At 42.0% G+C, this 14,434-nt stretch overlaps 1 protein-coding gene across 1 annotated transcript; it reads right to left on the bottom strand.

Moving 5' to 3' along the window:
• Nucleotides 1–448: 448 nt before the first annotated feature.
• LOC123965257 (signal-induced proliferation-associated 1-like protein 1) lies at nt 449–10,870 on the bottom strand (the record flags this gene model as incomplete). Its single annotated transcript, XM_046041825.1, has 9 exons — nt 449–644; nt 1,920–2,407; nt 2,507–2,604; nt 4,901–5,034; nt 5,761–5,910; nt 6,390–6,674; nt 7,204–7,379; nt 7,950–8,048; nt 10,181–10,870. Coding segments are annotated over 9 exons (2,316 nt in total), but the record flags the coding sequence as incomplete, so codon positions are not given.
• Between the last annotated feature and the right edge of the window lie 3,564 nt (nt 10,871–14,434).

The raw sequence follows: 14,434 nt of genomic DNA, 5'->3' as shown, positions 1-14,434 counted from the left end.
TATCAGAGCAACCTGGGCTCTCATAACACCTGAGCAGTGCCACAGACTGATCGACTCCATGCCACGCCGCATTGCTGCAGTAATTCAGGCAAAAGGAGCCCCAACTAAGTATTGAGTGCTGTACATGCTCATACTTTTCATGTTCATACTTTTCAGTTGGCCAACATTTCTAAAAATCCTTTTTTTGTATTGGTCTTAAGTAATTTTCAGAGATACTGAATTTGGGATTTTCATTAGTTAGTTTTAATCATCACAATTAAATGAAATAAACATTTGAAATATATCAGTCTGCGTGTAATGAATGAATATAATGTCCAAGTTTCACTTTTTGAATGGAATTACTGAAATAAATCAACTTTTTGATGATATTCTAATTATATGACCAGCACCTGTACAGTAACCACAGATATGTGTAACTGTGTGCAGAAACTGTGTTTTTGCTCAATCCTTACTTGCGTGTGTCCCCGAAGTCGACAGAATTGATGGTGGAACCAGGCTTCCTCCAGCCAATCAGGTACTTGGACTGAGCTCCCTGGCGGGGGTAGAAGCTTTTGGGGCCAGGGGATGCTGAGGACTGGGATGAAGGAGAGGTGGCTGATGAGGAGGACTCCTCTCTTGGGGAGCTGTGGCCTGAGTGCCTGGCACTGAAGGACAAAGCAGGCCCACAGAGGAAGGAGAAAGAGAGAGTTTACTCATCATGGCAATGAACCACAAATAACAAAAGCTTGTACACTGACGTAAGATATAAGTTGCATCATAATCCTGGGTTTGAACAACATTTTAAGACAATGACAGGGATTTCTTTATGGCTTACCCGGATCTCTATTTTGTTTAGAAAAGAATCTAAACGTTTTTGACCCTTAACAAATCAATTTTATTCTTAGGTCAAGCATTATTAAATAATTAATTGTGTAACATTTTCCAGGAAGGACATATATTACTGAATTACAGATGGAAAATTATATCAAAGTACCACCTGCGGTCAAGTCAACCTTGGCAAACTCATTTATGAGCCTCCTCTTATTTCCTCTCCGCTACTATGACAGAATACAAATGTTGTTTAAATCCTGGACAGATGATGGCCAGGTCATGAACTGTAACTCTATCTGAACGGTTGATTTAAGCGAGACACTGGAGTTCTCTCAGTTCTGGACACCAGCTCAGCTATGAAAAGTTGGACACGTGTTCCTGAGGCATAACGTGTAAAGATAAGGAGGAAAAAAGAGAGAGAGAGAGAGAGAGAGAGAGAGAGAGAGAGAGAGAGAGAGAGAGAGAGAGAGAGAGAGAGAGAGAGAGAGAGAGAGAGAGAGAGAGAGAGAGAGCGAGAGAGAGAGAGAGAGCGAGAGAGAGAGAGAGAACCTCAGTCTCAGGCAAGATCGTGTTTCTTTTTAGGGTAAACAGTTCTTTAAGATACCATAAAACTTTGAATAATAACTCGGGCTTTTATTTGCTAAAATCACTGAAATGACCCTGCCTTTATTTGGGGCAGGCGTCCATGTGGGACAGGCCTTTAATTCTTTTTGCATAAAACTGAAACTACTATGAAACAGTTTATTTATTTCAAATCAAATTTATTTCAAAGAATAATACTTGTAAAAATTATCAAATAATATCAAATACACGTCATTCATTTGATCTAGCTCCAACAGACGGCTTATGCGCTTTTATTCTGAAGGTAGCAACCTATTGAAAACAACACGGTGCAGGATGAGAGAAGTTAGCAGACAGAGAGCGATGGATTAATTTTTTTTTTAAAGCTGTTTTGATACTTTTGATCGGTGGACCCTTACAGACTAAAGGACTCTTTTTTGTTTAAACTCCACAAAGCACTGGTTTCCCAAACCATTTTGTGTCTCGCCCCCTACGTTTGTAACCACTCCCTCTCACACAAACACTTAAATATCACCACACAGACTGACCTCGAGTGTGATCCAGCGTCACTCAGACTGTAGGTGCTGCTGTCTCTAACAAGGAGATGAGTAGGTGGGGTTCGGCCTGTCCCGTCCAGACTCCTTTCTCCTGGCGGGCCTGGGGACTCAGCGGCCGCAGGTGACCTCTCCAACATCCTGCGGCCTCCCTCGGTGGGGCTATGCCATGGAGACACTGACCTCTCCCTGCTCTCTCGGCCTCCACTGGGAGCTAGCAGGGAGGTGGTGCTGCCGTGATGAGAGTGGGGGTGAGCGTGGTGAGGGGCTCCATAAGAGCTGGTGTCGATGCCGCTGTCGGCCGACGCCCCCTGAAGGTAGCCGCCTCCTCCCAGGCCGTTGGGCTCTGTTTCACCCTGGTCACCGCCGGAGGCTCCACCTGCTCCCATTTCGTACCATTTATCGCTGTCGCTGTGGCCCCCGCTGGACGCTGTGCTGGATAGAGTGTTGCTGCTGGAGTGGCCAGAATAAGGGCCATCCGACTGCCAGAACAAACAGGAAGTGGAAGAGCAAGAGCATTACAACTGTTCTGTCAGAGTTCTGACTGTCTTAATAAATATTTTACAGGTGTAAAGCCTGACCTGGCTGCCCTTCTTTGGGGACAGGTGGATGACCTGCTCCTGCCTCTGGATGCGAGGAGCTCCGGAGTAGCCTTGACCAGACTTAGAGACTGGGGCCTCTGCAAAAATTAGACCAAAAAAACACAGCTGGGTTGGTGAAGAAGACATGCACACACCCTGCGGCACAAACAGATGACTTGTTGATGATTCAACAAAGAAGTTTCTTTCCTCTCTGCTCGCTTATTTGTATTTTGCTACAACAGCCCTCATGCTTCCAGGAAGCCCATAATGCTGACATTGTTTTCGTTCTGCCTCTGTCGTATCCCTTGTCATCAAAAGCAATGCACAAATCAAACAGAAATTTGTCCCCATATGGTCCCTGCTAGCTTTGTTTGCTCTGGACAAGCTGTGCCACGTGAGGGAGTGTGTGTGTGTGTCCTAAAGTGAAACCCGGGGTATAAATGGGACTGTTGTGTAATTGTCTAGATGTTATGCAACAAGACATACTGAGTAGGCAGCTAATGACCACAGAGCACCATAAGAGGGAAAGCTAAGGGAGGTATCATAACATCTGCTGTGGTGAATCTAGTAATGGGGTGAATCTAGTAATGGTGTGAACCCCCCCCGTATTTCACTTAGAATATTCATTACTCTGCATAGTTTTATCTGCACAGAGGCCCATAGGGCTCTCCGCACTAATTAGAGATGGTTGCACGTGTGCCTGCGTGTGTGTGACTACATGTTTGTGTGTGATATATTGTTTTGTTTCTCAAGAGTTGTTATAGGTCCACCAGATGTCTTGGTATGTTCCATGACAAACCAAAAGTAAGATTTCCCAGCACCTTTTGTTAATATGTGTACTCCTGTAGGCTTTGCTGAACTAAAAAATGTTGTTAGGTCATTTAAATAAATGTGCACAGGAAGGAATCATGACAAATAGCAGTTTTCTGCATCTCACCAATCGATGCATGAATTAATCATAAAGCTGCCAAAGGATATCAGAAGAAAATGGAGTGAACGCTGTGTTAAATGGAAGACACAACAAGAACATTTGATGCAATAATTACTTTAATGCTGTATACATTAAGGGCTATGGTAGTGTCCTGTTTTTGTGTGACAGGAACTGAGAAACAAAATGCAAGAGCAAAAGTGAGCCTGCCCTCTGCATGACTTGTGTTATTTCTGGACAGTGCATGGCCACATCATCATTGCTGAAGACTAACAGGTCAAGGGGGTAAAAATGAGAGGAAGAGGAAAGGACAGCACCCTAAACCACAAAGACGGCAAAGCACTCTGTAGGGCTGGACGCTTGGCTAACATAGGCCGAGCTGGCCCAGACTGCATTGTTCCACCCCGACCAATGAAGACATAAGTGGTATAAACAACCACAAAATGAGAGACCAGGGCAATTCTCTGTGATTGTGGCAGTCAGGAACAGGTTGAGGACATGACTGAAAGTATGCTGGTCAACAATCAACAAAAGAAACATCCTGCTGGGAATCAGAGGACTGGTAGAGGAGCATGTAGTCTTTATGGCTTTCAGAGACTGAGCTGGAAAACAAGAAGAAAACTCCCAGAAAACTGTGCATGGGAGAGTAGTTGTAATTAAATGAAAGACAATGTACAAGAGCATAAAAAGATGTTTTCACTTTTTTGCAGACATAAACCTAGTGGGGAATGAGGAACAGACTGAAGGGTGGAAGGGAAGGAACGGGGCAATACGAGAAGGATGGCAAACTGTGTTGATGGGGAAACTCTTTCTCCTTTATTAAACTTTATACAACAGAATGAAAAGTGACAGGGAAAAAAAGCAATATACTTTAATTGAGATGACTGTTTGATCTTCTTTTCCCAATTCAATATTTATCTCTTTCCCTTTTCTGTTTGTGTCATTATCTACCCACCTTTTTGTCTGTTTGCAAAGACATTAAGACTTTCTCTGTGAAGGCAATATAATTTACAGCTTGCAGAAGAGGTGGAGAAAGAGGAGGGAAAGAGGGAAAGAAGGGGAAGACAAGTGCTGTTTAGAGTGTGGAGGCTGTCAAGAGTTGGTATCTCAGCTCTGGAAGGACCTGCTCCAAAAAACTGTCACTAGCAGATGAGAAGGCGCACACACACACACACACACACACACACACACACACACACACACACACACACACACTCTTCTGGATACCTGTCACTTCAAAGGATTTAGCAATATGGAAATATATGGATGATTTCTTTCCTGTGCTGTCTTCCCACCCCCGCTATTCAGGAGTCAATTGCCCTCCTATTCTTCGCATATAGAAACACATCAAAAATACATTTACATTACTGAAAACATTAGAATGTACCTAGAGTAGAGTGAGTCACAGCACCTTTCTCTCTCACTAAATTTACAGTATTAACTATTTCTACACAAGATATATTCACCTGTTGACCCTCGTTCGGCTCCTCCTCCCTCCTCCATTCTCGACCAATTGGGAGTCGACTTTCCACTGGACCCGCCCTCTCCAACCCCCTCTCGCCTCTCCGAAGACATCGGAGAGTGCCGGTTGCTTGCAAACCTGGTGAATGAGCACACAAAATCAGAATACATTGCTTTTTTATTCAGCTTCTTTTTTTTTAATCAGCTAAATGTGTTTTTCCACTGATTAAATATGCAGAGCTAGAAAGAAGTCGTTTAATACACAATACATTTTCCCACAGGCTGTAGTGGGTGGAAGTTAAATAAAAAAAAATATAAAAAGACATTGTGTCAGGAGCATTATCGTACACAGAGACACACAATTGATATCACCTCACACCCCTTCACTATGTTATGCACTGTTACAACTGTCAAATTGCTCTAATCTCAAGCCAACTACTGCAATATTACAAAAAAAAATTTAATTTATACATTTACTTGCTGGCTTGAAATGAATAAATTAGCTTCCTAAATGTAAAACAAGGAGTCTGCTAGAAATAGTTTTACAAGATCAGTGACTATTATTTTTTATGGCTTTCTAAAGATGAAAACTGAGTCTTTTTAAACACTATGATACATCTGCTCATGACCATACAATAATGAGTTAAAAAAACATGTTTCTGTCATTCATAATTCCACTAAAAAAACATGAAGAATTAAATAAAAAAAAGAAAGCAGCAAGAAATTTTTTTTGTGATATTGAGGGAAATGTCTCAAAATGTGTTGTCTCTGATACCCTTTCTGAAACAATATCTCATAATTTGCATAAAATAAATAAATAAACACAGATAGATAAAAACAATCCCCTCTCCCCCCTCTTCCTTACTGCTCAGGCATGGACTTCTGTCTCCAGTGAGCGGAGCTTCCGGAGGTGTCACTGGAACAAGACAGGTTGCTGGGAGAGCTTCGATTGTGAGGAGAACGACCCAACGCCAGGGAGGAGGCCAGGCTATAGCTCTCACTACCCGGAGACATCCTGGTATGGGAAGTAACACACACACACACACACACACACACAGTAAGAATTTACAGGCATGTGGAATTGAAGGGAACTAAAGGAAAATGAAATAAACACATCAAAGCACTGCAGGAGCAAAATGTACAAAGTTGTTCCTTCAGAGGAAATTCCACTGATTTCATAGATATTTCCCACACAGTCTGGAATTTAAAAAAATTACATGAATACTTAAAAGCCGTTGCTTTAAAATCAGCTGCATACCCAATTGCTGCCCTTTTTGTGCTTTGCTGATATAATACCTTGCAGAATTTGCAATACATTTTTGTTTCATTTCAACAGTGTTGGAGGTCACATGGAAAAAATGACTTCACCAGCTGTTGGCCTTTAAAATCCATTTTTTCCAGTTTGTACTCTACTTTGGAAACCTCCCGCACCCTCCTCATAATATTGAAATTGTATTCCAATAATCCATATTTGTAAAGCCAAGGGGCTCTAACCTCTTGGTGTCCAGGGGCCGGCCATCGCTGCTGACACTGCGTGGGATGACTGCGCCCCTCTCCAGCCTCTCAGCTGACAGTGTCTTCCCCACTGAGCTACCCAGGCTGATAGCCCGATTGGGCGTGTGGGGCTGAGGCGAGGCAGTCAGTGACTGCTGAGGGCTGCTGGACGTCCTCTGCCACTTGTTGTTATTGCTGCGGAAGGGGAACTTGTATTCAAATGAACCACTATCGCTGCTGCTGCCCTTGTAGTCTGAAACAGGCCGATAGAGCTCTGAACAGCCCCTGTAGAAGGAGAGGAAAGACATTTTGTTTGAGAAGCAAGGGATGTTGTGTGTCTGTGTCAGTGAGGGTTGATATAGCTGTTCTTTTTTCTTGGCAGGGAAAAATGTGAAATAAGTTTGGAATACTTAACTTTTTTTAATATCCAGTGACACAAATAAACCAAAGAGCAGTATATCTACTGTTTTATCTTAATTAGCAAGGTACACTAGTATTTTATTTGTTCTCTTAAAGTAATGTGACTCCTGATGCACCACTGAACTTCAGGCATGAAAGGACAGCAACTCCAGCTGTTTACAGCCTTTCCAGATAACCAAATTCATATTTTAACAAAAAAAATCAGTTTGCATAAAAGCTTAAAGAATAAATGATGGCATCTCTCGATGTCTGTGAAGGTTCTCAGCCATCAAGGTCATAGTTATCCAATGAAGTTTGAGGTCAAGGGTAACTGGACTTGGTTGAAGATACTAGATACTACTACCCTTGACCTCAACCTTCGTTGGATGATGGCACCTCTCCCATCCCCACATACCTGCGTGGAGTGGCGTCATCATGTGGAGGGATGATAACAACACGCACAGTCACTGAAGTCCGCAGGAGGTCAATCATCTGCTCATGGGTCAGTGTTGCTACAGCAACTTTGCAGATTTCTACCAATCGGCTTCCCTGCCGTAGCCCCGCCTGCCAGGCGTAACCATATGGCTCCACCTATTAATAACAAAGTTTGATTGCATTACAGCCTACATCTAATATGACATAATGCATAAAAAACTAAACAAATTACAGCCACAGCCTAGCAGCTACAGATCACGTCTAAAATGAGAGAAAGAAATTGTGTAAAGATCCTGCCTGTGAGTCTGAAGTAGAGAGCTGTAGATATACAGTTTGTCTCGTTATTTCAGTGCCAATCCTTAATTCAAGCTAATAATTTTCACTTAAAATACACATATTCTCACCTAATGTCATTTAATATGAAAAGTTCAACATTCTGTTTTACTAAATGCCAGTTCTGAAAGCAACAGGCAACAAGGCAACTTTCTCTAAACAGTGTCACATATTATCTCCAGTCTCCCTTCATTACAAGTGAACACTAAAGCTACTAAATAAGAACTAATCCAATAAAAAGCAAAAACAAGGGCATATAATAATTAACAGGTCGACTAAGGCTAATAATGCATATTTAGATTTTTTTTTTTTTTTACACGTGTTAAACACAATGAGCTAGCTTGTTTCGAGTACATTTCTAGAAGAACATTCTAGTTATGTACAGACAGATACCTCAGCCACGATGCCTTCATAGTTCACGTGGAAGCCGAGCTGCCCCAGGCCATTTCGACGAAGAGTCATCTCTGATGTCTCACAGCCCTTAGTCAGGAACTGGACACAGGGAGGGCAGAGAGATGCACAAAGTACAGATAAAAGATGAAATGACAGGAATGATCAGAGGAGATATGATGAAAAAGAACCAATCAGGTCAACCAGTGAGGAGAAAAAAGTGAACAGGAAAGGGGACAGTGCAAACGGAAAGATCAGAGAGAAAGAAAAATTAAGGTGAACTTATTTTATCTTATCAAATTTGCACAACCACCAAAAACTATTTTCATTTATAGAATCAGTTGCTGTTTGGATTTTTTTTAAATAAAATACTGGGACAATTAATTGGATTATCTCAGTCTGCATATGTGTGCAGGTGTGTGAACATGTTCAGTGCATATATACACATGCGTTCTCTTTGAAGTTGAAGAAGAGATTTTTAAAAACTTAAGTGATTCCTAAGAGACTTACAGCCATAAATAAAGATGAATTAGTGCTCTAGCATAAGTGGTACACCTCTCACTGGATGTGCACGCTCATGCATTCACCCACACTCAACAGATAACAGAAATGAAAGCAGCAGTGTCTCTTGCTGTGGCACTTTACGCCGTGTTCACACAGAGATGCGCCGCTTAGGAGAACACTTTTGAACTTCATGTTTTTTCATGGAAGGATGCTACTCTCAGCATTCACGTGGGGTGGGGAACACTGTAAAGTGTCCACGCTTCTCTTTCACAGTGAATGAAGTAGAAAAGTTGGACAGCCTTGATCACCTGTCACATTGCAAAGGTAACCAATGAGTTGACAAAGGATCCGGTAAAATCAATTCTCATTCAAGAGTGCTTTTTTATTTTTTATTTTTTTATTGTGGTCAGTCTCAACTCATCCCTCCCTCTCTCTCCCTCTAGTGGCATGCCCGGTGGTTTCAAGGCACCTTGCATTTCTCTTTCTGAACGACTTTATAGAATTCAAACTCACAGGGAAGCGTGAATAAATCATGCTGCAGACTGGCACCTGATAGGAATTATTATGATGCCCTCTGATGTTTCTGAATGTGTGCGTGGGAGAGGATGAGAGTACAAGAAAAAAAGAGAACGAAAAGGAGAAAACAAGAGCAAAAAAAGATACAGAGAGGAAGAGAGGAAGAGAGAAAGAGAGACGAGTTCCAAAAAGCATGTGGCCCAAGGCCACTTCCCTTCCTCTCTCTGGCACAGAGGTAGTTCAAATGATTGAAGATTAACAGCAGATGAATAAAATGCAACATGAAAGTGATACATTTCTGAGTCCAGAGCCAAATAACGGTGTGTGTGTGTTCAAATGTGTTTGTATGCATGTGTGCATATCAAAGACGGTGGACTCAATCCAGGTTACATAAATACATGACAAAAACCATCAAACACACACACGCAGTTTGAAGGTAGGGAGAGGCTGGGGAAATGAATGTATTCTAAAGTACTGCTGATTACATAAGAAAACACCTTTTTTTCTAACCAGTTTCCATGGAAACAGCTAAGGAAGAGCTAGCACCACTTCACTGTATGAGTAGGTGTACAAGCCATTAGGAGTATCTTGTCCAGAGGTGTTTCTGAAACTCTCTCAATAAGCTGAGACCAGTAATGAGACAGCAGCTTTGGCAAGTAGACACAAAAATGTTGTCATTCTGGCAGACTGACAGCCAACAGTAAATAGTAGGAGAGACTGTGAGTGGGTCAGGTAATGATCAATGGCAGCCTACAGCATTTTAGTCCATTGATTTGGTTTCTCAGTACTTGTCTGCTCACATGAATGAAGGTTTGTTAGCCCAGCCATTCTGTGGCTCCCAACACCACATGGAGTGAGCCTGGTTCACTGTGCAGCATGAAAAGTGCCACCCATTTGGTTACAGGGGGAAAAAAAAATCATTCTATTGACACTGACAAACTACATTACTGTATGTCAGTTATCTTGGCAAATAAACTCTACACCAACTGACCTAATTTGACTTTGAATGTGTACATGCCATGCCCACGACAGCAAAGGGAGGATAACTAACAAATGTCAATGACATAATTGATTGACAATGATATAATTGTAAAAACATAGGAAACCACAATTACTTAATAAACAAATAACGGATCTAAGCATAATGATGAGCACACAAACAAAGTTTTGTAATGTGACATTTTGTAATGTTTTGTGTGTGCGTGTCTTCTAACCTCTAGACGTTTGACCACCTCCTTGAAATCCTCAGTGTTATTACTGATACTCCTCAGAGACACACTTTCTCCCCGCTCATAGAAAATCCGCAAAGACGCAGGGCTGCTCAGTGTCCAGCCAATCACATCCTTAGTGGCACAGTTGAACACCACGGCCTTGGCCTCCTGGTCCAACAGGATGAGAAAGTCATTGGAGATGGCCAGAAGGGCCTCCAGTTCCCCTCCAGTCCCGTGATCCTCAGCATGGACCGGCCAGGTCACCGCCCCCAGGCTGCGCAGCTCCGCCGCTCCATACGGACGGCTCTTCTCTTTTTTCTTGTGGGCCAGTGAGATGAAAGGAAACTTTCCCGAGGGGTCGATGGGTGTGCTGGTGGTGTGGCGCTCGGCCAGGTCGCGCAGGTACTCCTGCCGTGTTCGGGTGGCCATGGCACGGAACTTGTGTGACTTGTGGGCAGCATTTTCTGCATTGATGACCTTGGCCAGCAGGAAGTCCCGGAACACAGAGGACTTGGGAAAGGTCACGCCCTCTGGGATAGGGGGGCCGAAAGAGGGCACATCTTTGGAACGAGTGACCGCCACACTACAGGGAGAGGAGCAGACGCGAACAAGAGGAAAGAGGGGACAGAAAGGAAAGAGAGAGAGAGAACAAATGGTGGTTAAAAATCTGTTATTCCAGTATTGACCAACAAATTAGGGTGGGTATTTTGTTAAGACATCAGAGATCCTGTGGCTTAAAGTCAGTGTTTTATTACACAGTAAATCAAAGATTTAAAATTAAAAAATGGTGCTGCCTGAGTTTATGTTTGATATAAAGCCTCATACTGTTTGCCCACTCAAGTATGGGACCAAAGAAAACCTCACATTCTTGACTTCAAATTAGCTGTCTACAGTGATTCATCTGTCTAAAGGCTGTATTAAGTATTAACAAATCTGCTGTTGTGTGGCTTTCCTTGTCCCAACACTCCAGCATGCACTTCATTTACATGTCCTATACCTCCCAGTTTTCCTTGCTCTGCAACTCCCCTTCTCCTCATCCCCTTTTTCCTTTCATTAAGTCCCTGGCCATCTGAGGCCGTTTACCCTGTCTGGTATGTCAGGAACTCAGCAGAGCAGCCATGGAGAGGAAGGAGAGTCAACGAAGAGGATGAGGGGAGAGTGCTATTCCAAATCTCCTTCCCAAAGCCCCAGAAAACACAGAGTGAAGGAAAAGGAATATGTGGCCCAGAAAGGAGGACTGTGTGAGAGACTCTGAAAGGAGTTACTGCTTACTAGAAAAAAAAACTGCATTTTTTTCCTGTTATGTGAGACAACCAGACTTTCAAACTAATCTGTTGAATGTCTCAGTCTGAAGTGGCTGACAAAAAAAAAAGGGTACTAGTGCTCTGAAATGGCCTTTTATATGACCAAAGAAAAGCACTACATCTGTACACCAGTCACCTGTCCTTGTCTCAATCTCTTCTTGACCAGATGAGCTCAATCACAGATCCTCTCTCAGGCGATAATTACCAGCTGACAAGAGCAGCACTGGAAGTCAGAGCACTCATCCCACATGCCTCCCTGCTGACATGCATCAGCACACATGTTGACACCAGGATTAATCACTTTGTCTAATAAGCAACTTAAGTCAATATGCCACCCACATAAGTCTAAACATACTTCAGAGACACCCAGTCCTCACCGGACACACATGGTGTTCAATTATACTAACAGTCAAATTGTTGACACCTCATTTCCCACCTTTCTTTCTTTGTGACAGACAGTGGTAAGAGAAGAAACTTTTTTTTCTGTTTAAAATTACCTTGGAGTGAACACACAGCCTTTTATGGCACAGTGTTGATAAATAACTACTGGGAATACCCCCAGTAGTTGCTAGTATGTGAAAATGGTGCTTGCATTTCCCACATGGTAATGTGTAACAAACTCTAAAAAACGATGTAAGGAAGAAGGTAATGTGTGTAGGTGGAAGGTCATACAAACATACTAACATAAACGTCCCTGTTTACTAACCCAAGTGCCCCATAAAACAGTAAATGCCAGCTTAAAATGCTACTTAATTTGGCAACATACTGCAATGAAGTTTAAGACTATTGATAATTTGAAAATCAGATATAAGCAGGTGTCATTGCAGCATGCAATCATGTTTGGTGCTTTTAGTTCACCTTATCATCACTGGTCTAGTTAAACTGCATTGGACAGTAGAGAATACTACATCAAAGTATAGTAAATAACATTTTGAAAATAATCTATTGGCATGATGTCAACAAAACAAAGCCTAGATTAAAAAATAATCCATAATTGTCCTTTTAGCTAGCAATCACCTTGCATCATTCTTTTTACTTGCTTCTTGTTACTAGCATATACAAATTAGCATTTTTAAACTGACATCCCATACATAGAGAAAATGACAATCTCAAGTCAATATTCATCTGCTTTTCTGTGCATGAAAAATTAATCATGCAGGGTATTTCAGAGAGGAGCAGCTAAAGTGGTTATAAGCAGGCTGAACAATGACTAAAATAAAACGTGACCTTTTATTCCTATTCTTCTCCATCACTACAAACATCACTCAATACATTAAAGTGGAGCTCTAAAAGCACTTGGACTGATCTCAAACACCTGTGAGTCAGTCAACCAAAGACCTGTGACTCATGCAGGACAGAGAAGTGATGGAGTGAGGTAGATGTAGAGGTATACAAGCCAGAGAACAAGACAGAGCATAAAAAACTGAATGAGAAAAAAAAAAAAAAGAGAGAGATCGAATGAGAAAAGAGGGTGAGGGTGAGAGAGCCAGAAAGAGAGAGGGAAAGGAGAATGTTGTGCTATAAGAATTGCTGGGCTATGTGGCTGCTGTGTGATCCGCATGGCAGGAGGTTTGGCAGTAGAAATGAAAGAGCACATTCCTGTGGTTTCAGTGATTTGTGGTTTTATAAATATCCAGTGTGTGGGTAGCTCTGCTCTTCCAGTATCCACGACCTGCTGCCCACTGAGCCAGGGCAAGAAAAAGAACATGTCAATACCTATTGGGGTGGGTGGCTCAGAGGTGTACTGTATGAGTGTGTGTGGATGTGGAGACGGTACATTTAACATATTTTTGTCTACTTGTGACAACTAGTCATTAAAGCAGTATAAAGGTTTGAGTAGTGGCTTTTTTTGGTAGAGCACATGAAATACGTGCTCTAGACATCAGAACAGAAGTAAAAGATTGGGGAATTAATTCAGGAAAATATATGCTGTGTATTCTAATCTGAAAGATATTATTTACGCTTTGGATGGTCATAACACAAAATGAATAATCTGACTAAAATCAAACCATGTAATGAAGCAAGTTCTTTTTCACACCCTCAGTCATACAGTCACTATTACCTCATACTGTGTGATGCGCGTTTGTCTAGTCTAGTATTAGTCTCATAACTGCGGAACTCAGCCCTGAAGTCTTTTGTGAATTATTGCATTGCTTTTTCTGGAAAATGAATCTTGACATTTACTTTTCAACATGTGTTAAGTATTTGTTGATAACAACACAATGCCAATATATTCCTTCAGGAAAAAGCACCATCATTTTTGGTCAAACGTACAGTATCTCTCTCCGCAGTGCTGCTATATCTTTGAAAGTCTGAGATGACTAAATCTGAGCCAACCAACTGAACAAAAATCACACTGGACACTTCTTGGCTTACTAACGGACAGGTTTAGGCTCTGGTGTGAAAGACAGATTTCCATCAGTGTCCGATAGCACATTCACTGTGACATAGCGTGTCCCAGCATTATACAGTGAGGAAAATAAGTATTTGAACACCCTGCTATTTTGCAAGTTCTCCCACTTAGAAATCATGAAGGGGTCTGAAATTGTCATCGTAGGTGCATGTCCACTGTGAGAGACATAATCTAAAAAAAAAAGAAATCCAGAAATCACAATGTATGACTTTCTAACTATTTATTTGTATGATACAGCTGCAAATAAGTATTTGAACACCTGAGAAAATCAATGTTAATATTTGGTACAGTAGCCTTTGTTTGCAATTACAGAGGTCAAACGTTTCCTGTAGTTTTTCACCAGGTTTGCACACACTGCAGGAGAGATTTTGGCCCACTCCTCCACACAGATCTTCTCTAGATCAGTCAGGTTTCTGGGCTGTCGCTGAGAAACACGGAGTTTGAGCTCCCTCCAAAGATTCTCTATTGGGTTTAGGTCTGGAGTCTGGCTAGGCCACGCCAGAACCTTGATATGCTTCTTACAGAGCCACTCCTTGGTTA

The sequence above is a fragment of the Micropterus dolomieu genome, unplaced genomic scaffold (genome assembly GCF_021292245.1).
Source record: "Micropterus dolomieu isolate WLL.071019.BEF.003 ecotype Adirondacks unplaced genomic scaffold, ASM2129224v1 contig_8970, whole genome shotgun sequence".
Classification (NCBI taxonomy): Eukaryota; Metazoa; Chordata; class Actinopteri; order Centrarchiformes; family Centrarchidae; genus Micropterus; species Micropterus dolomieu.
Note: the sequence above shows the minus strand (reverse complement) of the source record. Positions and strands in the feature narration are given on the sequence as shown.